This window comes from Armigeres subalbatus, chromosome 2 (genome assembly GCF_024139115.2).
Source record: "Armigeres subalbatus isolate Guangzhou_Male chromosome 2, GZ_Asu_2, whole genome shotgun sequence".
In the NCBI taxonomy this organism is placed as follows: Eukaryota; Metazoa; Arthropoda; class Insecta; order Diptera; family Culicidae; genus Armigeres; species Armigeres subalbatus.
This window is the reverse complement of record NC_085140.1, coordinates 174,109,467-174,135,779: the sequence shown is the minus strand read 5'-3', so window position 1 is coordinate 174,135,779 and position 26,313 is coordinate 174,109,467. Positions and strand designations below refer to the sequence as shown.

The following is a 26,313-nucleotide window of genomic DNA, read 5'->3' as shown; positions in this document are numbered from 1 at the left end:
TCCGAGCTTCTTCAAAGGAGTTTTCCGAGCCTCTTGAAAGGAGGCTTCCGAGCCTTTTGAAAGGAGGCTTCCGAGCCCCTTGAAAGGAGGTATCCGAGCCTTAAAAGGAGGCTCCAAAGCCTCTTGGAAGAAGGCGGCCAGGCCACTTAAAACGAAGATCCCGGGCCTCTTGAAAAAAGATTTCCGGGCTTCTGAAAAGAGGCTTCCAGGCCACTTGAAGAAGGCTTTCGAACATCTTGCAGGGATGGTCCCAAGTACTTGAAGGAAGCCTTCCGAGCATTTTGAAAAAAGGCTTCTTCCGAGCATTTTGAAAGACGGCTTCTTGTGAGCCTCTTGAAGGAGGCTTCCAAGCTTCTAAATAGGAGGCTTCCAAGCCTCTTGATAGGAGGCGTCCGGGCACCTAAAATGAGACTTCCGGGCATCTTGAAAGAAAGCTTTCGGGCCTCTTGGAAGAAGGCTTCTTGGCCTCTTGAAAGGAGGCTTCCTGGCCTCTTGAAAGGAGGCTTCCTGGCCTCTTGAAAGGAGGCTTCCTGGCCTCTTGAAAGGAGGCTTCCTGGCCTCTTGAAAGGAGGCTTCCTGGCCTCTTGAAAGGAGGCTTCCTGGCCTCTTGAAAGGAGGCTTCCTGGCCTCTTGAAAGGCGGCTTCCTGGCCTCTTGAAAGGAGGCTTCCTGGCCTCTTGAAAGGAGGCTTCCTGGCCTCTTGAAAGGAGGCTTCCTGGCCTCTTGAAAGGAGGCTTCCGAGCCTCTTGAAAGAAGGCTCTTAGGAGTAGGCTCACGAGCCCCTAAAGGGAGCCTTCCGAGCGTTTTAAAATGAAACTTCTGATCCTCTTGAAAGGAGGCCTCTCAAAACAAGGCTTCTAGACCTCTTGAAAGGAGTCGTCCAAGCCTCTTGAAAGGCGAGCTTCGAGCTGCTTGGAAGAATGCTTCCGAGAAGCGTAGAAAGATGCTTCCAATCCTATTGCAACGAAACAACCGAGCTTTTCAAAAAAAAAAGCCTTCATGGTTCTCAAACGAAGACTTCTGAACCTTTAAATTCTAGATTTTAGATAAAAAGCATTTTCTTAACATATTCTTCAACTTTTTGTTGTTGTGGTTGTTGGTTGTGGAGGTCAGAATTCAGTTGGCTATATTGATCGCTATGCATATGATGTACAAGACAAAGTTTTGATATAAAAAAAATACACAATCATCAAAACATTATCAATATTGGAATTGTACTGAGTCCGCCATTACGCATTTTTGTCCGAGGTACCCCCTGCGGCTAGCAAAGGTACCCCCAGGGGTACATGTACCCCAGGTTGAGAACCGCTGCGCTAGAAGGTGTCATGCGGAGAGCCGGGTGTAACAGCCGGGGTACGATTTTCAACAGATCCAGTCAATTTATTTGCTTCGCGGATGACATGGACATTGTCGGCCGAACATTTGCAAAGGTGGCAGAATTGTACACCCGCCTGAAACGTGAAGCAACAAAAGTTGGACTGGTGGTGAATGCGTCAAAGACAAAGTACATGCTTGTGGGCGGAACCGAGCCGGACAGGGCCCGCCTGGGAAGCAGTGTTACGATAGACGGGGATACCTTCGAGGTGGTCGAGGAATTCGTCTACCTCGGATCCTTGCTAACGGCTGACAACAACGTTAGTCGTGAAATACGAAGGCGCATCATCTGTGGAAGCCGGGCCTACTACGGACTCCAGAAGAAACTGCGGTCGAAAAAGATTCGCCACCGCACCAAATGTGTTATGTACACGACGCTTATAAGACCGGTAGTCCTCTACGGACATGAAACATGGACAATGCTCGAGGAGGACTTGCAAGCACTCGGAGTATTCGAGAGACGGGTGCTTAGGACCATCTTTGGCGGTGTGCAAGAAGACGATGTGTGGCGGCGAAGAATGAACCATGAGCTCGCCCAACTCTACGGCGAACCCAGTATCCAGAAGGTAGCTAAAGCCGGAAGGGTACGATGGGCAGGACATGTTGCAAGGATGCCGGACAGCAACCCTGCAAAGATGGTGTTCGCTTCCGATCCGGCAGGTACGAGACGGCGTGGAGCGCAGCGAGCGAGATGAGCAGACCAGGTGCAAAACGACTTGGCGAGCGTGGGGCGTATCCGAGGATGGAGAGATGCGGCCTCGAACCGTGCATTGTGGCGTCAAATTGTTGATTCAGTGTTATCTGTTTAGATGTTAACTAAATAAATGAAATGAATGACAAAAGGTCGAAAGACAAAAAAACGAAAGGACAATAGGCGGAAAGACGAAAAGTTGAAAGGACAAAGGTTTAAAAAACAAAACGTCAAAAGAGACAGAAGGTTGAAAGGAACAAAAGGTCGAAAGGGACAAAAGTTCGAAAAGTACAAAAGGTCGAAAATGACAAAATGTCGATTAAGAACAAGTTGATAACAAGTTGAGTTTATTCCAAAGGAATTTGTGAAATGCATTTAACTTCAAACGGAAGTAATACACTTATCTCATCAGTTAAAGTTGTAGAATAAGCAATTTTAAAAGAAGGAGTACAGTCAAACTTCCATGAGTCGATATTGAAGGAACCATCGACTCAGCGCTTAAAAACAATTTGGCCGTAAACACATCCAATAGTATCCATTGTTCTATGCGACGAACGAACAATTCACTGTTTTGACCAAAGAAGAACAAAAGGATTCAACTCAGGCTCAGGTATTGCTTTTTTGGTGCTGAGTTGGGTGCGTTTTAATTCACGTTTCAAACTATGATGCAACTCAAAATGTACTCAAATGTATAGATACACACCTTCGCAGCAATATGTTGAATAAGTTTCTATGCCAATCATAATAAAGTGTGATAATTCATACAATGATACGTGTTGATCTACTGTGTTATCTATTAGAACCGAAAAAAATATGAATTACGCAGTTCATTTATTTAAGTTGAATTTTTACACCTTTTTGAATTTGACCTTTAGGTAAATAAGTGTTCTTAAAAGTTATTTTTTGCGATTCCTGATCATAATATTTGGTTTACAGTTCGCATTTGAGTGATAAAACGGCCTACTTTTCCATACCATTGGAATTGGTGCTTTAATGATCATTATGCAACCCAAATGGGTTGCATAAAGTTCATTATAGCACTCATTTGGGTGCTATAATGGAAAACTAGCATTGGAACAATAGTTACATGGCCATATTTTGCTCAATTAGTCTGGGTTAATGTTCAAATTGTGTATTCTCTGTGTCGCGTAATAAATGAAATAGTTTAATGGACATGACATCAAAATTCCCCAAAGACAGATTTATCTATCGCTATATGGTCTGTCGAGCATTCAATATGTCACGATAATATGGAATCTGTTTGTTTTCTGCAGCAACATGATTTTTTTGGCCAGATTTATCATAAAACGTAAATCAGACAGTACCATTTTGGTCCAGATTTATCATATTAAAGCCCATTTTTCGTCATTGCAAAAAATAGCGTGTGCAACTCGTTGCAAAACTCGATTTTTTCAGCACTCGTAGTATTTATCCAACTCGGCAAGCCTCGTCGGATGAACGTACAACTCGTGCTGAAAAAATCATCTTTTTGCAACTAGTTGCACAAACTACTATTTTTACCAAACGGGCTTGGTGCTCATATGGCTAACACTTCTGTCACATACGCAAGAGGTCGTGGATTCAATCCCAGGCCCGTTCCATTCCTCCTACTTTGTATCTTTCCATATATTTCTCATGTTCTAGCAATCGCTAGAACTGGATATGCGCTTTCATACCGTTTCCAACTTCTATCCCTATACCTAAAAACTTGATTAGTTCTAGCAAGTGACTGTTAGAATATAACCACCCTTTCATTGTTATGACATTGGCAATCCGTTAACCAAGACGAACCTCTGTCATAAAACCTAACTCCCAGATTCCATTAAAATTCCGCATGAACTTGTGGCGACAGCAGAGGTATTCTCGGCTTGCAGTGGGCGAGTGATTGCATCGTCAATTCTTTCCCATCTTCGATATATTGAGAGAACGTGGCCAGCGCCGTTATCGACCATTTAAAATAATAGAGCTCTCGGATTGTGTGAGGTTGGAGAGCAAATCCCATGCTTCCATCCATTGGTTCACTTTGCAATTGCGATTGTTCTGGTCAATCACGGAGTAGCAACTATGAAATGTTCCGTCATCATGATCATGCTCATGCTCAAATGGTTTTTTTTACCAAATTATGGTTTGTTAGACTGATATTTGAATGCTGATCATGAAAGATGTTGAGTTCAAAAAATGCGTCGTGTGTTAATACAGGAAATTGAGTTTTTAAATGAAGCAACCATTTTCGAATGATAGATTTTGAATAGATTTTTCGCATTAGGATTTCAAATTTAATAAGAATTAATGGTGTGGTATGGAGAATCTAAAAAGCATTCTTGTTATCCTATAAAAGCAAATACATATTGACACTCAATAAAGCACGTAAGATACGAGTTTCAAATAAAACATCTGCAAAATATATTTAAAGGGCAGTTTAACACTCTATTCTCCTAGTTGGTTGAGATAGAGCTTCGCTTGGCAAAGTCATAAGTCACACGCAATTTAGTCATTTGTTGTGTTGATGCAGGGGGAGGAATATGATGGTGGTCTCTATCTGGCGGAACAGGGTGGATGTTTCCCATTAAAGGCACGGTTGTGATGTCGTGGTCAAAACATTGAGTCCATTCGCGCTTTCAGTTGGGTGTGTGTCTTTTTGTTTCACCAGTCTTCGGTGTTCAACAGGCCGCCCTTCATCCGGGTAATATGAAGGAGGAAATATTCTTAAACGCTCTTTGGCAGCCCAATTTTCTTGAGCAGTATATCATAGAATAAACATGTGCGGGCATAGAAACTTAGATCCACTCGGATATATGTAAACCAAGAAAAGATACAAGGGTGCCTTATTACTATCATCCCCTACCTATATGATTGAATAGAAAAAAACATCCAGTGAACAATAGCCATCGCCGTCTTGCAGTCGGAAGTTGGTCGTGATTTTCACAACTTTTCGGATAAAGAGCACGGGAAACTAGCACCCATGATTGATGGTAACGATAAAAGGCTCTGCTAATTCGCCGATTAGTGTGATTAGGTCTTTGGTGAATGGTGTCGGAGATGGAAAACCAACCGAGAAAAGTGGTTTAACTCCCGTTTGATTAATTTATGTTATCAGAACGAGAATACGCAGATGGATAATATTCGACATTTAGCTGTTCTATATTTTGGTATGTTTAGCTAACTATGAGCAGTTAATTATTTGCTCATTTTATGCTTAAAAAATAGTTAATGACGTTTCCTTTGTATGGGAACCCCCTTCTAGAGCGGGGAGAGGTCTCAAACCATAATAGAAACATTTCTTGTCATCAAAAACCTTCACATGCAACATTTGGTTCCATTTGCTTGATTATTTCCTGAGTTATGTAGAAATTTGTGTGTATGGGAGCCCCCATTTCCAGGGGGAGGGGCCTTAAACCTTAAAGCCTTAAAACAAACTTGCTTTTACTATTTTCTCTCCGTACAATTCATGTTTTCGTACAATAATTTCACAACGTATAACCGTTTTTGGTTTCAAATACATATTCATTTCATTACTCCTTGCTCATTTTAGAGATTAAAACTAATACATCAGTACCAATAGCTAGCATTCTTCCCAGGCTGTGTGCCACAGATAATTAAACTCGATTATGTTCTGTTTGCGCTTCGCACGAACCGAAACAAGAAAATGCTGACCGTACCGACGGCACACGACCTTCACGCAGAAGGAAGAAAACTGTCTCTTCTCGCTGATGAAGAAAAAAGAGAAAAAAATGTCGCGTACATTTTTTGGCAAACTGTTTCGGTTCGTTCGGTGCATGAAATTTGACTGGATAAAATGTAAACAGTATTCGCATATTTAAAGTGTTTTACTGTACATTTCCCAACACTGATCTTAAGAACCATCCTCGGTTCGAAAACCCCTATATATACAACATTTCACGCTGATCGGTTCAGTAGTTTCCGAGTCTATAAGGGTCAGACAGACAGAAATTCCTTTTTATGTATATAGTAGAAGAAGAGAAGATTAAGGTGAAATTCGAGCAGAGTAAAGGAAACATAATTTAATCCCAGAGCCACGCGGAAATATATTTATGTCATCCACTTTGATTATGATCAATGTAAACATTTGCGGAAATTAGTGGTTTGTTAATTTGTTTATAGCCAAAAAAAAAAACACATTTATGTGTTTTACGGCTTGTGTTCACGAAAACTCTCGTCACTTACATACCCCCATTTCTAATCCCAAAACAAACGACATGCATCCTTTATTCTATGATTTAGGGTAAAACGGCCTGTCATGGAGGAACTGAGGACCATATTAGAAAACTTTGTATATTCTACTATGTCCAATAATGGATATATTTTATTACTATAAAAATAAACTACCGCAATAGTAGGGCAGTACACGAACGCAACTCTTTCTCTTTCGTTCTTAGAAAACAGGTTTCAGCATACTTGAAGAGTAAATCGATGTGTACAAGAGTGTTATAAAACCATAATTGTTACTTAGGTATAGGACGATGTCACAACAAAATATCTTTTTCGCTATAGCAACAATAGACTATGAAAAAAAAAACTATTATTGATCATTAAGAACGGATTTTTGCCCAACGAAAAGTGGTTTAGTGGTTGATTTAAAGAGTTTCAAGAGCTTTGGGTGTTGGTACAACCTGAGACGACTATTTTCTTACTCCACAACAATATAACATTCCGCAACTATAGGCCGTTCTCCCCTTGCTTTTATGCATTCAATTGTAGCACCGTTTCCACAATGCAATTATGTATTTTCCGGTCGTGCTCGTGCTCAACCAGTGAGATTTTCCTCACCTCGGGCTGAAAGAGGAAAATTGCAACTGCATGCATTCGTGTCATGATGGAGAGCCAGTCGGATTGTACGAGGAAAAGTACAAACGAACGAAGAAGGGTACGAAAGGACCAGCGATACCGCACGTACCATCATCCGAACCGCGTGGTCTGCTGAAATTCTCAGCGTGGTACTCCCGGGCACCGCAATTCAACAGCAGAAACCACAACATGTGCGAATGTAATGAACGAACATGTCAGTAGAGTACCTACCAGCAACCGTAGAGGAAATAAAACAATCAACAATACTCCCGCAAAGGATGACTTGCCGTAAAACAACTTTTCTGTTACGGTTTGCAGTGCTTGTAGGTGGGGTGCCACGTCTCGCCAGCTCCATCGGTTTATGATATTTCAACCATTTATCGTAAATTCAAATTTGAGTAGATAAATAAACAATCACACGCTCCAGAGAGGATGCTTTAATTAAGGCAACATTCTACGTTTTGAATAATAAAGAAGGTGTGTTTGCCGTAGTTATGGATTGGGTGCCACTCTTCATAATAACGTGTGATTGTTTTCATTGAATAATACGGGTTTTATTCCAGAGCGTGTGTTGTTCAGTCAAATGCTAAGTATTGCAGATCACCTCATTATTGAGGTCAAAACGTGAAGGGGAAATATGGTCTCTTGATTTACGGGGAATGTATTTGATGTGTTTATCAATAATCTTATACATATATCAGTCATTATATGGTCCAAAAATTTTCATGTAAATGAACAATATTGCAACAAAACGATTTCATAACAAAATTGAGAATTTCCATCCAAAGTGAACGATACTGGGCAATATGATGATCAAAATAATCTAATATTTTGCACTAAAATTGTCATTCTTTCCTGCACAATATTAGCGTCAGCCCAGTTTTTTAAGATAATCAATGTCACAGACTGATGGTAATACGGAGATTTTTTTGTTCGGACGTTAACGCCAAAATTGCTTCAAAGAGAGTCAAATTGACATTTTATTTTATTTAATTTCATTGCAGGGTTTTTGAATATTTTTCATGTGACGGCTTATAAATATTTTGTTTAGCCGCACTCAATACGATTTTGAGGCAAAATTTGGGTTATAAACCAAGAAAAGGTGCTGGCGCATTTTACCCAGCTGGCACATTTTATACACCCTAACTGTCTAAATGAAATGAAATCAGACAACCTGGGACTTGATGTTTACGGAAGGGTATGCCATACAGTGAATATCTAGTCCGATGTCGACCGAATGGTTGTTACGTCAACTATGAAATTATGGGCAGTTCAGCTTGTTGTCTTTCTTGTCGTTGGGGCGTATATCCTCTTTATTCCACTCCTTCGAAGGCTATTTATTCTGTTCCCAGAATTTGACTATAATTCCGTGCAGACAATTGGTCAGCTTTTTTGGGCCCATCTAGATGCGTTCAGATCCGACACAATTATTACCAGCTGCTTGTTCATGAGCTGTTGGATGTGCTTTTTAACTCATATTATCCCAGCGTCCTAAAAATAAGACAGATGCTTTAAAGTCCCAGCTGCCTGTATATAGGACAGTACTTGTAATGCTGATTTCTCGGATTTGACACAATTTCGAGATACGGTTTTCACTGAGGGGCTCCTTAGACCCATACGTTTGACTTGATAAGCATTTTGTTTTTTTATTTACTTCACTTACTCAACAAAAATTATATAATACTGAAATTATTTGTATGTTAAATGTATTGAATTCAGTATAGCCCCATGAATTCGGAATAGCCCCATTCTGGTCCATAGAAACAAGCTAGTTATAAATGATAAGGTTTGAAGGTCATCCAAGAACTCCTTGAGGAATAGACCTACTGATTAACCAGTGTAACGATGCACTTCTCACTCACTTCTAGCGAAATAGCCCCATTCTGGCCCATAGAAGCACGTAGGGGGTTTATAATCATGTTCAAGGTTTAAAGGTATTCTAACAACTCTATGGAGTATAAACCTGAGATGAACTTTTGCGACTTCTAGCGGCATAGCCCCAGTCAGCTTTGCTTAGCGTCCCTCGCTGGCAATTGAATGATGATCAGCCGCCCCTAACATAGGAAATAGACGCTGTTGTGAACCTCTTCTAACATGGAGCCTCTTCTAACAAGGTGAAACACCGGAGTGAGCATTTTTTCCAATCTCAAATATTGAAAAATTTGTTCAAAGTACACAACATTAAGATCTGATTTTCCATACAGGTAAAGGGTTTAAATATCGCTTCGCATTGCATAAGATAGTCGAGAGACCTCTGCAAGTGTCGTTTCGAGTATTGTCTAGAGATGGTGTATACTTGGATGTGAAAGCGGACATTCCGCCGACGATTGACCCTCGTCACCGACAAGTAAGAATGTTTTAAAACGGTCTTCAGGACAAATGCTTATTATGCAAAGCACCTGACTGACCATGGGAAAGATGTTGTCCTCAACGCTTCCGAAATAAATAGGAGAAAAGGCAACAAAAAAAGTATGTTTACTTCCTGCTCAACGAGGAAGATAACTAGGCGTTTTCTGAGTTGCGAGAAAAGTTAAGTTAAAATAATTATTTATTTTTCTCGTTTCTCTTTGTTGTCATTCATAATTTCATAATTCATATAAATTTGTTCAACTCACAATTATATTTTATAAAGATTGCTCACAGTTACTCGACATTTAATTCCGGAGAATGATGCCCTATTGTAGGTTATCTGAATGTAATTCACCAAAGCTTCAAAGCTGCTCTTAACATTACCTTGAGCTAGGAAATCAATTAACTTAAACAATATTTTGAGCATGTAGTTAACAAATATCAGTATATTCAATTACTGATTTACACATGTTATAACGCTTGCTTATCACACATCTTGTACGTAGCAAAGCTATCATCTCATTGCCAAGTAGATCAATATCAATATTTTGCTTTGAAATATCATGGGGAGTCATCTAGTTATGCTATTTGTAAGAATTGATCAATATTTCAATACTGTTAGCTAATAACAAACTTTTAGTTTGTTCTCCTCCATAACATATTGATATTCAAATGATATTTCGATGCATTTTTTTATATTGATGATAGTCCCCATGGAAACGTAGTATTTTTACATTTACTCAACTTTCCCAGCAAAATGTTTTATCTTGTCATTCATATAAACACAGCTGATCTCAAAACGAATCGATTTGTGAGTTATATTGCCTCAAAGTCGCTCAGGTACAACATTTGCAACATTTTACGTTAGAAATGTCATTTCATGCGTTGATTGCGACACCGCGCTGTGTAGATCATTTTTACGCGATCGTATTAGTTTTCTTCACATCTTGCCACAATATTGTATTTTAACAATTTTTCAAATCACTCCTTAACTCTTTCTATACATAAACTCAGTTGATCCCAAAACGAATCGACTAGTAAGAAAATCTTGTAAGCCGATCATCCCGTTCAAGAGTTATATTGACTCAAAGGAAATGCAAACTCATTTTTATATATATAGAGTTGAGATAGATATAGATAGGTAGATATATATAGAAGAAAACTAGTCGAACCTGCCTGGTCTTGCTCGGGTTGTTTTTCTCGACCTGTCAATCGTTTAGTTGATTTCAGTGTCCCACTCTAGATCGATGTTATTTCGAGTTTGATGGTTTTCTTCAGAACTCATGGAAACGTAATATTTTTTTCATTTATTCTACTTTCCCAGCTCTTTTTTCTCCGTCTTTAAAGTATGCACTCAATTGTGTGAAAGAAATAGCCGTTATGGACAGTATGAGCTGAAAGAAATCATAAGTAAAGAACTTTCAACCATTTTAATGATTTTTCAGCCTGCCCAGGACGTTTTTATAGATTTCATAAGAAGAATTAGTATTGCCCTCTGTAGTAGATGAGGTCAATATTTCATAGAGCTTAGAAACATTTTCTGGGTCACGACACCCTAGACTATAAAAAGTTCCTTACATATTGGGCCATATTTTGCAAATAGTAAAAAAAATATCACTAAGAGTAAAGTTGGGCAAGTTTGCACATTTAATTATTTCCTTAGAATAACTTTTGATAAGAATGTTTTCAAAGTTGGACGTAGCAACTAGCATGTTCATTATGGTATTGTCTTCGAAATTTTTTACTAGCTTTCGGAAATTGAATTTGAGTGAACGAGTATTTTATGGAGAAAATCAAGAGCGCAGACTACCCACGTGTCTGAGGTAGGCATTGCTCGGGGCAGGAGAAAAATTAGCTGATTGTTCAAAATTATTCTTTGAACGCTTCAAGCTGCGCACACTTTCCCTAGAAGTACTGCATACACTTACCCCAGCTGAACTTTTTCTAATAAAGCATTTTTTACACAAATCTAAGAGTTTTGTTAAAAAAATTACTAGTATTTTTACTATTTAAACAATCACTACGAATAATAGTGTTTAAAATAGAGAATCATTAAACTAATGAGATCGTAAAAACAATATATTCAAACATTATATCAAAAGTGCACTAATTATCTCTAACAATTAAAATGTTTAGAATTTCATATACGATCCAGTGGCTTAATGACGTGTCGAATACATACAGTGTACACAATTTGTCGTGCTCTTGTTGTTGAAGCACCCGAGTGCGCACTAATACCCGGTGCGCAAATTTACCCCGCTTTACTCTACTGCTTGTTAATTGAAACATCTTCAATCCACTAAACTTTTTAATCTTACCTTCAGGTGAGATACAAAATGCTATTAGAATATAAAATATTGCACATTTTTTCCTTAGTAAGAGAGGGGTGCCCAAATAAGATTTAGCCAAGGGCGCCGAGAGTCCATGCAACGGCTACTGAACGTAATATTTTGATTTAGGGCGAAAAGAATGAGCAAATAGAAGCGGACGACGTTTTGATAGTGACCAGATTCTCTTGAACAACAACGTCACGGCAACATTCGGCAGACAAGCAGACTATTAGGCTTAAGTATTCAAATTTATCAGTTGAAACGACAATAACGATTCTGAAAAGGGACCATCCATAAATTGAGTAACGCTTAGGGAGAGGGGATTTGCCCAATCCATACAAAAATTTGAGATGCTGACCAAAGGGAGAGGGGGGTTTGGAAATTGCCAATTTTTTCGTTACGTATTTAATGGATCTTCCCAAAGATACTTTAATAATAATAATGCGCCATCTCATACACTAAATCAGCAAAACGATTTTTTTCACTGAGATGTCGTCTACATAGATTTGGAAAGTCTACGGCGTCTTGGATCGATTTGGATCGACGACGGTAAGTGAAATTTTCGGGTAAGATTCTTTGGTTTTGTTTCTGTTGGTCATTGGAAATTAAATCAATTTTTTCCGGGCCACCATTTTATACAAAAGAAGGTTAATCCAAGATGAATTTTCTTCAAAGTGCAAAACTTAATCATTGGGCGACGAAAGTTGCACTACGACAGCACAATCACAAGCGCGCATCGAAGGGAGCTGATGCAATAAATTTGTTCAAATGATTGGCGTCAGTAGCCGCCAAATGGAATTTCCTCACAAGATTTTGATTATGTTTTGCTGCTGTTAGAGATTGAAAATTCGCATTATTAGAAATCTATCGGTTCTTCATAAGACCATTATTTTACACAAGCGAAGGTTGATCCGAAAATCCAAAGATCCAAAGATCCAAAAATCTTCATCAAAGTGCAAAATAAATAGTTTGGCGATGACAAAAAGTTACCCTTCGGTAGCAGAATCACAAGCGCGCGTCGAAGGGAGATGATGCAATATAAGACAAGAACACCGTCTTCGACATTAGTAGACCGGTGGAGATTTTTTCGATCAGAAAAGTTTCCTCCTTACCGGGGCGGGAATCGAATCCACATTCTATAGTCCATGCGTATATACGATTGACGTTGCCTAACCGCACGCCGCACGGGGCAGCAGGGACTATGTCCAAGGGCTTGATGATCCCTCCCCAGGCCATCTGCGAGTTGTGGCGCCTGCCTAGGATGTGGTGGGGTTTGACAGTGGGCCCTGTTAAACCTCTATAAAAAGCTGCATGTATCCGCAAGTAGGCTCCGCCAAAGCGACCGTGTGCCGCTCAAAGCGCACAAGCCCAAGTCCTGGTGTTAGGTGGGACGCTAAACAGCCCTGACACGACGGCCCTTCGACGAGACAGGAGGTTTGCGCAGGCCCAATAAGCCGCCTTTAAAAACAACTATTACGAACGACATAGAAGATAATACGACTCGATACAATCGGCAACGACCTAGGCGACGAATAAAGGATCACGATTGGAAGCTTGGAACATGGAACTGCAAGTCGCTAGGTTTCGCAGGTTGCGACAGGATAGTGTACGATGAATTACATCCCCGCAACTTTGACGTCGTGGCGTTGCAGGAAATCTGCTGGACAGGACAGAAAGTGTGGAAAAGCGGGCATCGAGCGGATACCTTCTACCAAAGCTGTGGCACCACCAACGAGCTGGGAACCGGCTTCATAGTGCTGGGAAAAATGTGCCAGCGCGTGATTGGATGGCAGCAAGCTGAGGATAAAAGGCCGTTTCTTCAACTATAGCATCATCAACGTGCACTGCCCACACGAAGGGAGATCCGACGACGAGAAAGAAGCGTTCTATGCGCAGCTGGAGCAGACATACGATGGATGCCCACTGCGGGACGTCAAAATCGTCATCGGTGACATGAACGCTCAGGTAGGAAGGGAGGAAGTGTATAGACCGGTCATCGGACCGGATAGTCTGCATACCGTATCGAACGACAACGGCCAACGATGCATAAACTTTGCAGCCTCCCGCGGAATGGTAGTCCGAAGCACTTTCTTCCCCCGTAAGAATATCCACAAGGCCACATGGAAATCACCTAATCAAGTAACGGAAAAACCAAATCGACCACGTTCTAATCGACGGTAAATTCTTCTCCGACATCACGAACGTACGCACTTACCGCAGTGCGAATATTGAATCCGACCACTACCTCGTCGCAGTATGTCTGCGATCAAAACTCTCGACGGTGTACAACACGCGTCGGAGTCGTCCGCCGCGGCTTAACATTGGGCGGCTACAAGACGGTAGACTAGCCCAAGACTACGCGCAGCAGCTGGAAGTGGCACTCCCTACGGAAGAGCAGCTAGGCGCAGCATCTCTTGAAGATGGCTGGAGAGATATTCGATCCACCATTGGAAGCACCGCAACCGCTGCACTAGGCACGGTGGCTCCGGATCAGAGAAACGACTGGTATGACGGCGAATGTGAGCAGTTAGTTGAGGAGAAGAATGCAGCATGGGCGAGATTGCTGCAACACCGCACGAGGGCGAACGAGGCACGATACAAACGGGCGCGAAACAGACAAAACTCGATTTTCCGGAGGAAAAAGCGCCAGCAGGAAGATCGAGACCGTGAAGAGACGGAGGAACTGTACCGCGCTAATAACGCACGAAAGTTCTATGAGAAGTTGAACCGTTCACGTAAGGGCCACGTGCCACAGCCCGATATGTGTAAGGACATAAACGGGAACCTTCTTACGAACGAGCGTGAGGTGATCCAAAGGTGGCGGCAGCACTACGAAGAGCACCTGAATGGCGATATGGCAGACAACGGTGGCGGTATGGTAATGAACCTAGGAGCACGCGCGCAGGACATGCGACTTCCGGCTCCGAATTTCCAGGAAATCCAGGAGGAGATCGGCCGGCTGAAAAAACAACAAAGCCCCTGGAGTTGACCAACTACCAGGAGAGTTGTTTAAACACGGTGGTGAAGCACTGGCTAGAGCGCTGCATTGGGTGATTACCAAGGTTTGGGAGGATGAAGTTCTGCCGCAGGAGTGGATGGAAGGTGTGTGTCCCATCTATAAAAAGGGCGATAAGCTGGATTGTAGCAACTACCGCGCAATCACATTGCTGAACGCCGCCTACAAGGTACTCTCCCAAATATTATGCCGCCGACTAACACCAATTGCAAGAGAGTTCGTGGGGCAGTACCAGGCGGGATTTATGGGTGAACGCTCTACCACAGACCAGGTGTTCGCCATACGTCAGGTATTGCAGAAATGCCGCGAATACAACGTGCCCACAAATCATCTATTTATCGACTTCAAAGCCGCATATGATACAATCGATCGGGACCAGCTATGGCAGCTAATGCACGAAAACGGATTTCCGGATAAACTGATACGGTTGATCAAGGCGACGATGGATCGGGTGATGTGCGTAGTTGGAGTTTCAGGGGCATTCTCGAGTCCCTTCGAAACCCGCAGAGGGTTACGGCAAGGTGATGGTCTTTCGTGTCTGCTATTCAACATCGCTTTGGAGGGAGTAATACGAAGGGCAGGGATTGACACGAGTGGTACGATTTTCACGAAGTCCGTCCAGTTATTTGGTTTCGCCGACGACATTGATATCATGGCACGTAACTTTGAGAGGATGGAGGAAGCCTACATCAGACTGAAAAGCGAAGCTAAACGGATTGGACTAGTCATCAACACGTCGAAGACGAAGTACATGATAGGAAGAGGCTCAAGAGAGGTCAATGTGAGCCACCCACCACGAGTTTCTATCGGTGGTGACGAAATCGAGGTGGTTGAAGAATTCGTGTACTTGGGCTCACTGGTGACCGCCGATAACGATACCAGCAGAGAAATTCGGAGACGCATAGTGGCTGGAAATCGTACGTTCTTTGGACTCCGCAAGACGCTTCGATCGAATAGAGTTCGCCGCCGTACCAAACTGATTATCTACAAAACGTTTATAAGACCGGTAGTTCTCTACGGACACGAGACCTGGACGATGCTCGTGGAGGACGCGCACTGGGAGTTTTCGAAAGGAAAGTGTTGCGTACCATCTATGGTGGGTTGCAGATGGCGGACGATACGTGGAGGAGGCGAATGAACCACGAGTTGCATCAGCTGTTGGGAGAACCATCCATCGTTCACACCGCGAAAATCGGACTGCGGTGGGCCGGGCACGTAGCCAGAATGTCGGACAGTAATCCGGTGAAAATGGTTCTCGACAACGATCCGACGGGAACAAGAAGGCGAGGTGCACAGCGGGCAAGGTGGATCGATCAGGTGGAGGACGACTTGCGGACCCTCCGCAGACTGCGTGGTTGGCGAAGTGCAGCCATGAACCGAGCTGAATGGAGAAGTCTTTTATGTGCAGCACAGGCCACTCCGGCCTTAGTCTGATGATAAATGAAATAAACCGCACGCCCACGAAGCCCACTGCAATAAATGAATCATTTGTTTGAGAAACTGCATAAGTCCATTTTACACTATTTCGAGAAAACAACAAAAAACTGTTTTTGAACAAATTTGCACCGAATCTTTCGATTTCTTCGATACAGATCAATAGTTTTTGGCAAAACTCAACACCCTGGGACACTTTCAGTTTGGAAACTGTAAGCAGTACTCCATAATTGCTCTTCAAAGTGCGTGCACATATGTAGTTTCTAAAATAAACGAAAAATATTTCATACATTCCTGAACATTTTTTTTTAATTTTCTGCCACAATACGTATTTTCAGAATATACAAAAATCTCATTTTGGCCAAAAATGTTACATATGCAGTTTCTCAAACAAACGGTTCAAATGTGTTTGAATGGATGAAATCATACACATACAGCAACCAAGCTACCATGACGATGCCACCGAAACTGTCCATTTTTGCAATAAATCCGTTTTGTCCAGAAAACGCTGGTCCTGAGAAGAACCAATTTTCTTTCCCCTATGCACTTCCAATAACTTATTGCAACCAAACGCTCGTCGGAACCTTGCGTTGATATTTCTCGTGTTGTTATTGCAAGAGACGTCTTTCTTTACATAATTGAATGTTGAATGATCTGCAGGAATCATGCCAATTTGCTACCAATGCGATGGTTTTCCGATGTAAATGCTACCAGCGCCTTCGTACTACTGTGTCCGCTCCGGTACGTCCGCTCTGCATGAAATCTTATTCAAGCTGAGGATTAGATCCAACCTGCAAGTTGCTTGATTTTGATGTCTGTGCTTACATGTACGAGATTAATTGTTAAATTGAGATATTAACGTTCAAAGTCTATCATATTTTCGTGACGGTCTCCGATTTTCGCAATCGCAAAGTGTACTCCAATATAGAAAATACAGACGTAGTCCTACGTCAAAACATTTTGCCTTCCGGATGCACCAAGTTTTTCACGAACTATCGCGTAATACACTTCAATACCAAATTTTCAAAACGAATTATCTGTTTTTGTAAACAAAGATTCAAACGACGATTTGTTGAATATGAGAGCACTCCCTTGCAAACCAACACCATCAACAGGTAGCCGAAGTCTTCATATATGTGTTGATGGTGTTGGTTTGCGTGGGAGTACTCTTAGATTCGACTAATCAACGTTTGAATCTTTCTTTACAAAAGCAGATAAGTCGTTTTGAAAATTTGGTATTGACTTATTATAGGCTTTTCTAACGCACACATCACTGTTATTGTATCGATTGTGGCAAATGGATTTGAGAGCATTCCACACTTTCAAATCGATTGCCAAATCATTGCTTTTTTACAGATTTTTTTTTAATAAACTGACCTATCAGCATTATCAATACTTTGCCATCACGAATCGTGTAGTACTGATCCCGTGCAAGCATCTTATAATCGAATTTCACTCATGATTCATCATCTATAATCTTGCACAACGATTGTCCACGCAAAATTTTATCGTGCAACTTATGGGATCATGTTCTAACATATGCGGCTTGTTAATTCACTTGTTTTTTCATCTTCTGCTCCTTGGAAGTCCATAGTTTATTTTGTGTCTTATTCGGTCGACTTTATTCTTCGAAGAAATTTTTCCACATCTTGAACAGACAAATCTTTTTGACGGGGAAATCTAGAACGACTTTCGGATCAAGCATATGGTTCATAGGGACCGATTTACGACTAGGGGCTGTCCATAAACCACGTAGACTCTCGAGGGGGGGGGGGGTTTCGAAAAAGTCTACGATAGTCTACGAAGGGGGACGGGGGGGTTTACCAAAAGTCTACGTGGACTTTTTTATTTTTTTAAACTATTTATACAGCAGCTTTGTGCAAAGTTCATTCGTTTGATTTTTTTTAGGATTTTCCGTTTTTTTGCATGAATTTACTGAAATAGTCTCTTGCATTTCTCCATATAAATGTTATGAATTTCACTGAAGAAAAAATCATGGTTTTCATCAGGAAATTCTTCTGTGTTGAGCACGAAAATTCTCCAAAGTACTCTATAAAGACTTTCGTTTTGTTTTGGTGTTTTGGATTTTATTGCAGATTCGACTAGATTTTTTTTTAAATTTTCGGCAGGAGCTTCTTTGGAAACTATGGAAATTGAACTATGTCGTACTTCAACGGATTTTTTTTGGAATTTACAAAGGAAGCATATCAGAAAAAAAGTTTTTGGAATGCCCAAAAAATATTCTTTGGAACTTGTAAAGGAAATTCTCCGAAATTTCCGTGAGAAACCCTTCAGAATATCCACTGGAGATTTTCTGGGAAGTCCCCGGAAATTTTTTCTTAATTTCGGAAATTCTTCGGAATTTTTGCGAGGAATTCTTTGGACATATAAGCAAAATTCTTCAAATAGATAATACTTCGTAAATTTCTATTATGTAAATTATCGATGGAAAATCTCCGGAATTTCTAAATAAATTGTTGAAAACTTCCACGAGAATTTATTTGAATTCCCCACCAAAAACTGTTGGAGTTTCCACAACAAAAAATTGTTTGCAGTTTTTGTAAAAAAGCCTTTGTAATTTTCATTCGAATTTTTTACGAGAAATTTGCAAAAAAAATTAACTGAAAATTCTCCAAAATTTCCACCGAATATTATTCAGAAAATTCTTTCCAAGAAAAAATTGTAGGAGAAATTTAAAAAAATAGAAACCATTCTAAATTTCAACGGGAAATATATCGGAATGTCCATTTAAACATAAAATTACCTCAGGAAATAATTCTACATTTTAATGAAGAAATACTCGTTTTTTCTAACGGGAGAACTTTTAGAATTATGAAGAACATTCTTGGGATTTCAACTGATGATTATTCAGCGGGATATTGCATGCAATTATCAAGAAAAGCATCGAAATTATCACGGATAGTTATTTGAAGTATTACCTGGAAGCTTTCAAGGTTATCAATTAGGAAATTTTTACGAAATTTCCACGCAAAACTTATTGAAATGTAGACTTGACATTCTCGGAATTTCAACTCGAAATTTCTCGAAATTCTGAAAATTCTTCGGTTTTTACTAATTTGAACCGGCGAATTATAGGACAGATGCGTGACAGATTTTAAGCAGTGACGCGCCGATGCAAAAGTGTCGGCGATGGTGGCGCGCACATCCAGGAGGAATCGAATGCAACAGAAATTAAATTACTTGGCTTTGAGATTTGATTTCAGGAGCTATGGACAGAGGATTAAATTTGATTTCCTTTCAAATTGATTTTTGTTCACATGGAAATGGATTTGAATAGCTGAATTGCTTGAAACGTGGTTGATTTCCATATTTTTTTCAATCACAAATGGTGTTTTGTAAAATTTGGAAAAGTCTACGTAGACTTCAAGAGGGGGGAGGGAGGGGTTTCGGAAAAGTCTACGAAAGTCTACTAGGGGGGACGGGGGGGTTTGAAAAAGTGAAATTTCGGTCTACGTGGTTTGTGGACAGCCCCCTAGATTTTTTCATATCTTGAAATGAAAAATCCTCACCATTCTTCCGAAACGCATAAAAAATTGCTCCGATTCTCTTATATTCCGTTTCCGCCATCTGACTCAGTGCTTGTTGGCAATAGTGCACCATTTGTGCAAGGTCTGTTTACGCTTTTCAAGGAAAAGGTTTCTCACTGCAATAAAAGCTTAATCAAATGGCACTTATGAATCACAGAGCGATAGATTCAAATGTAAATAATTAGCCGAAATCGTATTGACGTTTATTGTTCAAAGTGCCTCACCATTCAACGCCAGATTTAGTTCTATGTGACTAAAATCACCAGTTGGTGTAATGCAAATGGATATGCAATGCACTAAACCATATTTAATTGAATATGTATATCATAGAGCCAATACATTAGGTGGAATTCGCCAACAAATTGAGATTATTTTAGCTCTGATCCTAAGAAACATTTTTGTACATGACTTATGATGCAAACTGCATAATTTCAAATGAAAGAATAAGTAGTGCTGTTCCTTACAATTAGATAATTTAATTTCGCTTTTCTTACTGTCTTCAAGAATGATAGGTACTACAAAAAAAGAAACACAATCCTTGAGATCATGAAGCAAACAGTTGCAAGCATGCAATAAAACCTAATCGTCACGGAAAGTGGACAATACATGTACAATGGCTCGGAAAATCAATACTACCGACGATGATGGCATGTCAGGATCTATTTCTGCCATTTCCTCCATCTCGCCTTCGGGAAAGACTGAGGAGTAAGTGCTAAAATCGTTGTGTCGTTTTGTCTCACAGTGACTCTTAATCGAGCCATTACGTTCAATGGGTGGAAAGGGAAATTTACAATTCATTTGTGATTTTTCTCTTGACACATTTCTTTCAACGCTCGGAATTCAGACATGTGCCTTTGCGCTCGAGGATGTGTCGCACAGGGAGGGAATGAGACATGAGTGTATGGAGAAAATCTTCTGATCATGAATTAATGATGCCTTCCCGAGAAAGCTTCAATCTGCTGTAAAGTAGATAATTTGGCTGAAACTGAGCAACAGATGTAACATTACCTGATGATGATTTAAACATACGTTTGAAAATTAAAATTGACTCATGAGTTCCTCTATTACATATATACTCGAGTATACTTATTCAACTAGCAATAATTTGTGCATATTCTAAAAACTTAATGCAATGAAATTTGATCTAAACATACTTAAATGAATATCAAAAAATGTTTTTAAAAATGGTGTTTAAAAGTTTTAAAAGTGGAGTATCAACAAATTGTGATGTTATTGAAAGCATATTTTCGCACAACTATTTGAGCTTTCAACACCATTTGAAATCTGATTTCAGAATATACTTGTCTAAAGCAAACACCACTTTGACGGCAAATTGAGATATTATGTAGCATTGTTTTATTATTATTTCGTGTCAGGGTGCAACGTGATGAAAGCAATCATAACATAAAGCATAAATTGTCGTAGGCAGTCCTTTGGTCTGGTGACGCTTAACAAAGAGCTTAGCATTGTTTCATTCTGGACGCTGGGTCAAATGATGCTCGGAACAGTACTATGGGAAGGTATGTACGTGCCTCAATCAGGAGATTTTTGTCATAAGCCAAATTTACATATGTAGGTACATGAGCAGACATAGGTCAAAAGTCAACATTTGTGTTTTTAGTGCGAGTGTTAATGGTGATATTTTTCATTTAAGCTGGTGGTATGCAGTATTATGGGGAAAATGTTATAAATTGTAACTTTTACATCAAAAGTGAGTTGTCGGAAGGAACATGTGTTATTTATGTTTCATCGTCCAGTCATCAAAAACATTTCTTGAGGATGCTTGCGGGCTCACTATTGGGTAAAAGGGGAAATAAAGTAAAGGAAACTTTGATTTGTATTTTAACATGGCTTGGAATAAGAATAATATAGTAGGTGACCTACAGTGTGAATTTACAAACAATTTCACAATTCATTACTTTGAATTTTCAAATCATAACACAAATTGGAAAATACTCTAATATAATTAAGGATGTCGGAAATTATTTAGATACAGGGTTACTAAAATACGAATAAAAAATATGAGTTGCCAAATAGAAATCGAATTTACGATACCTTATCAAGATATTTTCCGTACCCTTTCTTCGTTGTTCGCTTCCGATTATCAAAATGAAAAGAGAACAATTTTGTTATAATAGTTTTGTCCTGAAACATTCTAACATAAACCTATCTTCAATCTAACAACCTAGCTCTAAATATTTTATTCTGTGTAAAGATATTCGTTGTCGTCCTATATTTTCAGCACAGCTCAATACATTACGATTAATCAAACAAATCTTGATATTCCTATTGGATGTATAAATTAATAACTGTTGTGTGATCGACTGATTTACTAGATAGATAAAATATAAAAATAAAATATACATAAGTCACATATCCCATAGAAGTTAATTAGCTGCGTTGATTATGTACTTCAGCTCTCACATGAAATGAACTTTATTATGTACAGATTTTTTTCTTTATTTAAGTGATTTTCATCACTCTTTTGTGTTAAGAATACAACTTCACACAATAACGACTTTGCCTAAACATATTTAAAATGTTACGCACGTCATTTTTGTGCTGTCAATATACTGTCAAACGCTACCATTGCATTGTGTTACACATAACGCAGGGCGAATATAAATTCAGATTACTAAATAATAGAAGAAAAATTGAGTTTAAAACATTTGATACAAGGGTGAGGTTTCTCAGAAGACATATTAAATAAGGTGCAACATTTTGAGATAGTCCAGATTTTGGCTCCATATCAAACTGACTTGAGTCAATGTAAATACAGGTTGTCTGCAAATTATCCGTACAGATTTTTACAGTTTGTTTGTACAGAGCAAAACAGAAAATAATGAATAAGTAGCTCTATTGGCATTACAACTCAGCAGGCTGTAACAGATGTGTATTCTGGAAATACTGGGAGTAATTGGATGTACCAAAAATTTTTTTGAGTCTTTATGAATGCTTTTTTCCGGTTCTTTCGAAAAAGAATGAGTTGCCTTCTTACTCACCGGATTTGAATTGAATTTATCATTCAATAGGGTCCATCTTAAACAACAACGACCAATGATGCATACATTTTTTAGTCTCCCGCAGAATAGTAGTCTGAAGCACTTTCTATCCCCGGAAGAATATCCACAAGGCCACATGGAGATGACCAAAACCAAGAAACCAAATGGACTACGTTCTAAACAACGGCAAACTCTTCTCTGACATCACGAACGTCCGCGCTCACCGCAGTGCGAATATTAAATCCAACCACTACCTCGTTGCGGTATGCATGCGCTTAAAACTCTCGACGGTGTGCAACACGCGTCGAAGCCGAACGCCGCGGCTTAACATTGGGCGGCTACAAAACGATATACTAGCCCAAGACTACGCGCAGCAGCTGGAAGTGGCACTCCCAACGAAAGAACAGCTAGGCGCAGTTTGCCTTGAAGATAGCTGGAGAGATAATCGAAATGCCATTAATTGGTAGCACCGCAACTGCTGCGCCTAGCACGGTGCCCCCGGATTAGAAAAGCGACTGATATGATGGCGAATGTGAGCAGTTAGTTGAGAAGAAGAATGCAGCATGGGCGAGATTGCTGCAACAACGCACGAGGGCGAACGAGGCACGATACAAACGGGGGCGGAACAGACAAAACTCGATTGTCCGGACGAAAAAGCGCCAGCAGGAAGATCGAGACCGTGAAGAGACGGAGCAACTGTAACGCGCTAATAGCGCACGAAAGTTTTAAGAGAAGCTGAACCGTTCACGTAAGGGCCACGTGCGACAGCCTGATATGTGTAAGGACATAAACGGGAACCTTCTTACGAACGAGTGTGGTGGCAGCACTACGAAAAGCACTTGATTGGCGATGTGGCAGAGAATGATGGCGACATGGTGACGGACGTGGGAGCACGCGCGCAGGACATACGTTTTCCGGCTACGGATCTCCAAGAAATCTAGGAGAAGATCGGCCGGTTGAAAAACACCAAAGCCCCTGGGGTTAACCACCTACCAGGAGAGCTATTTAAACACGGTGGTGAGGCAATGGCTGGAACGCTGCACTGGGTAATTACCAAGGTTTGTGAGGATGAGATACTGCCGCGCAGGAGTAGAGCTACCGCACCATCACATTGCTGAACGCCTCCTACAAGGTACTCTCGCAAATTTCATTCTAACACCAATTGCAAGAGAGTTCGTGGGGCAGTACCAGGCGGGATTCCTGGGCGAACGCTCCACCACAGACCAGGTGTTCGCCGTACGCCAGATATTGCAGAATTTCCGCGAATACAACGTACCCTCACATCTTCTATTCGTCGACTACAAAGCTGCATATGATACTATCGATAGAGATCAGCTATGGCAGCTAATGCACGAACACGGATATCTGGTTAAACGGTTAGAAGACTATTATTCTTCCATTTACTTCCACAAATTAATTTTTATGTATCAAACAGATACGTATTTCGTTTTCTACTTGAAAACTTCTTCATTGTTTTGTTATCGACTCTTTCAACCGTGTAACATTTCCCCTAAGACGCTCACTAATAATTAATCACGGATTTTTGGATAAACTGATACGGTTGATCAAGGCGACGATGGGTCGAGTGATGTGCGTAGTTCGAGTTTCACGAGCATCCTCGAGTCCCTTTGAAATGCGCAGAGGATTACGGCAAGGTGATGGTCTTTCGTGTCTGCTATTCAACATCGCTTCGGAGGGGGTAATACGAAGGTCAGGGATCGATACGAGTAGTGCGATTTTCACTAAGTGCGTCCAATTATTTGGATTTACCGACGATATAGATATTATGGCTCGTAACTTTAAGATGATAGAGGAAGCCTACATCAGACTGAAGGGTGGAGCTAACTGGTTTGAACTAGTCATCAACACGTCGAAGACGAAGGACATGATAGGAAGAGGTTCGAGAGAAGACAACGTGAGCCACCCACTACGAGTTTGTATCGGTGGTGACGAAATCGAGGTGGTCGAAGAATTCGTGTACTTGGGCTCACTGGTGACTGCCGAAAATGATAACAGCAGAGGAGACGCATCGTGGCTGGCCGTACATACTTTAGACTCCGCAAAACGCTTCGATCGAAAAGAGTTCGCCGCCGAGCTGACTATCTACAAAACGCCGAGCCGGTAGTTGTCCACGGACACGAGACCTGGACGATGTTCGTGGAGGACAAACGTGCACAGGGAGTTTTCAAAAAAAAAGTGCTGCATACCATCGAAGGCGAATTATTCACGATTTGCATCAGCTGTTGGGAAAACCATCCATCGTTCACATCGCGAAGACTTCGGTGGGCCGGGCACGTAGCCAGAATGTTGGACAGTAATCTGGTGAAAATGGAAAAGGAAACAACGATCCGACGGAAACAAGAAGGCGGGTTGCACAGCGATCAAGGTGGATCGTACAGGTGGGGGAGGATTGGCGGACCCTCCGCAGACTGCGTGGCTTGCGACGTGCAGCCATAGACCAAGCTGAATGGAGAAGACTTTTATGTACTGCACAGGCCACTCAGACTTTTATGTACTGCACAGGCCAAAACACCGAATATATTACCGAGATATTTGAAATCATGTCACAATCGTCAAACATGTCTGAAAACTATCTGTATAGAAACGTGTGGCCATCGATATGGTCGAAAGCGTAGGTAACTCAGGATACAGTGGTTGTTGTGAAGTGAAGTCGTGGTGGTTCAAACCGGAAATGTTTTTTTAAGGTTGTATATTATTTCGCCGAATAACATTTCGCGGAATTTCTTTTTCGCGATGTGACATTCCGCGGAATGTATCAACTCTCGGAAACACATTTCGCGGAATGCACCTTTTTTCGAAAGACATTTCACGGAGTGTACCTTTTCACTGGAAGTCATTCCGCGGAATGACTGGTATTCAGTTTGAATAATTATTGAAATATCTACTGAATTCTGCTTACTTACATGCAATCTCCGATCTAAATTCTTTTGAATTGTGATTTAAAGCTACCTATGAAGGAAGGTAATGCTTTCTTTGAATGACCACACCCGATGGGTATAAGGAAAAGTGGGGGAGGAATGCTTTCCTGAAATGGACACGTTATTATTATTTAATCAGACTAAGGCCGAAGTGGCCTGTGCGGTATATAAGAGTCTTCTCCATTCGGCTCGGTCCATGGCTGCACGTCGCCAACCACGCAGTCTACGGAGGGTCCGCAAGTCATCTTCCACCTGATCGATCCACCTTGCCCGCTGCTCACCTCGCCTTCTTGTGCCCGTCGGATCGTTGTCGAGAACCATTTTCACCGGGTTACTGTCCGACATTCTGGCTACGTGCCCGGCCCATCGCAGTCGTCCGATTTTCGCGGTGTGAACGATGGATGGTTCTCCCAACAGCTGATACAATTCGTGGTTCATTCGCCTCCTCCACGTACCGTCCGCCATCTGCACCCCACCATAGATGGTACGCAGCACTTTCCTTTCGAAAACTCCAAGTGCGCGTTGGTCCTCCACGAGCATCGTCCAGGTCTCGTGTCCGTAGAGGACTACCGGTCTAATTAGCGTTTTGTAGATTGTCAGTTTGGTACGGCGGCGAACTCTATTCGATCGGAGCGTCTTGCGGAGTCCAAAGTACGTACGATTTCCAGCCACTATGCGTCTTCGAATTTCTCTGCTGGTGTCATTTTCGGCAGTCACCAGTGAGCCCAAGTACACAAATTCTTCTACCACCTCGATTTCGTCACCACCGATGCAAACTCGCGGTGGGTGGCTCACATTGTCTTCTCTTGAACCTCTTCCTATCAT

At 41.0% G+C, this 26,313-nt stretch overlaps 1 protein-coding gene across 1 annotated transcript in view; it reads right to left on the bottom strand.

Annotated features, from left to right (window-relative positions):
• LOC134211226 (uncharacterized) overlaps nt 1–26,313 on the bottom strand; it is a 419,224-nt gene that overhangs the window by 60,318 nt on the left and 332,593 nt on the right. The window contains 1 exon segment of the mRNA XM_062687921.1: nt 21,603–21,641. Coding sequence (XP_062543905.1) covers nt 21,603–21,641 — 39 coding nt within the window.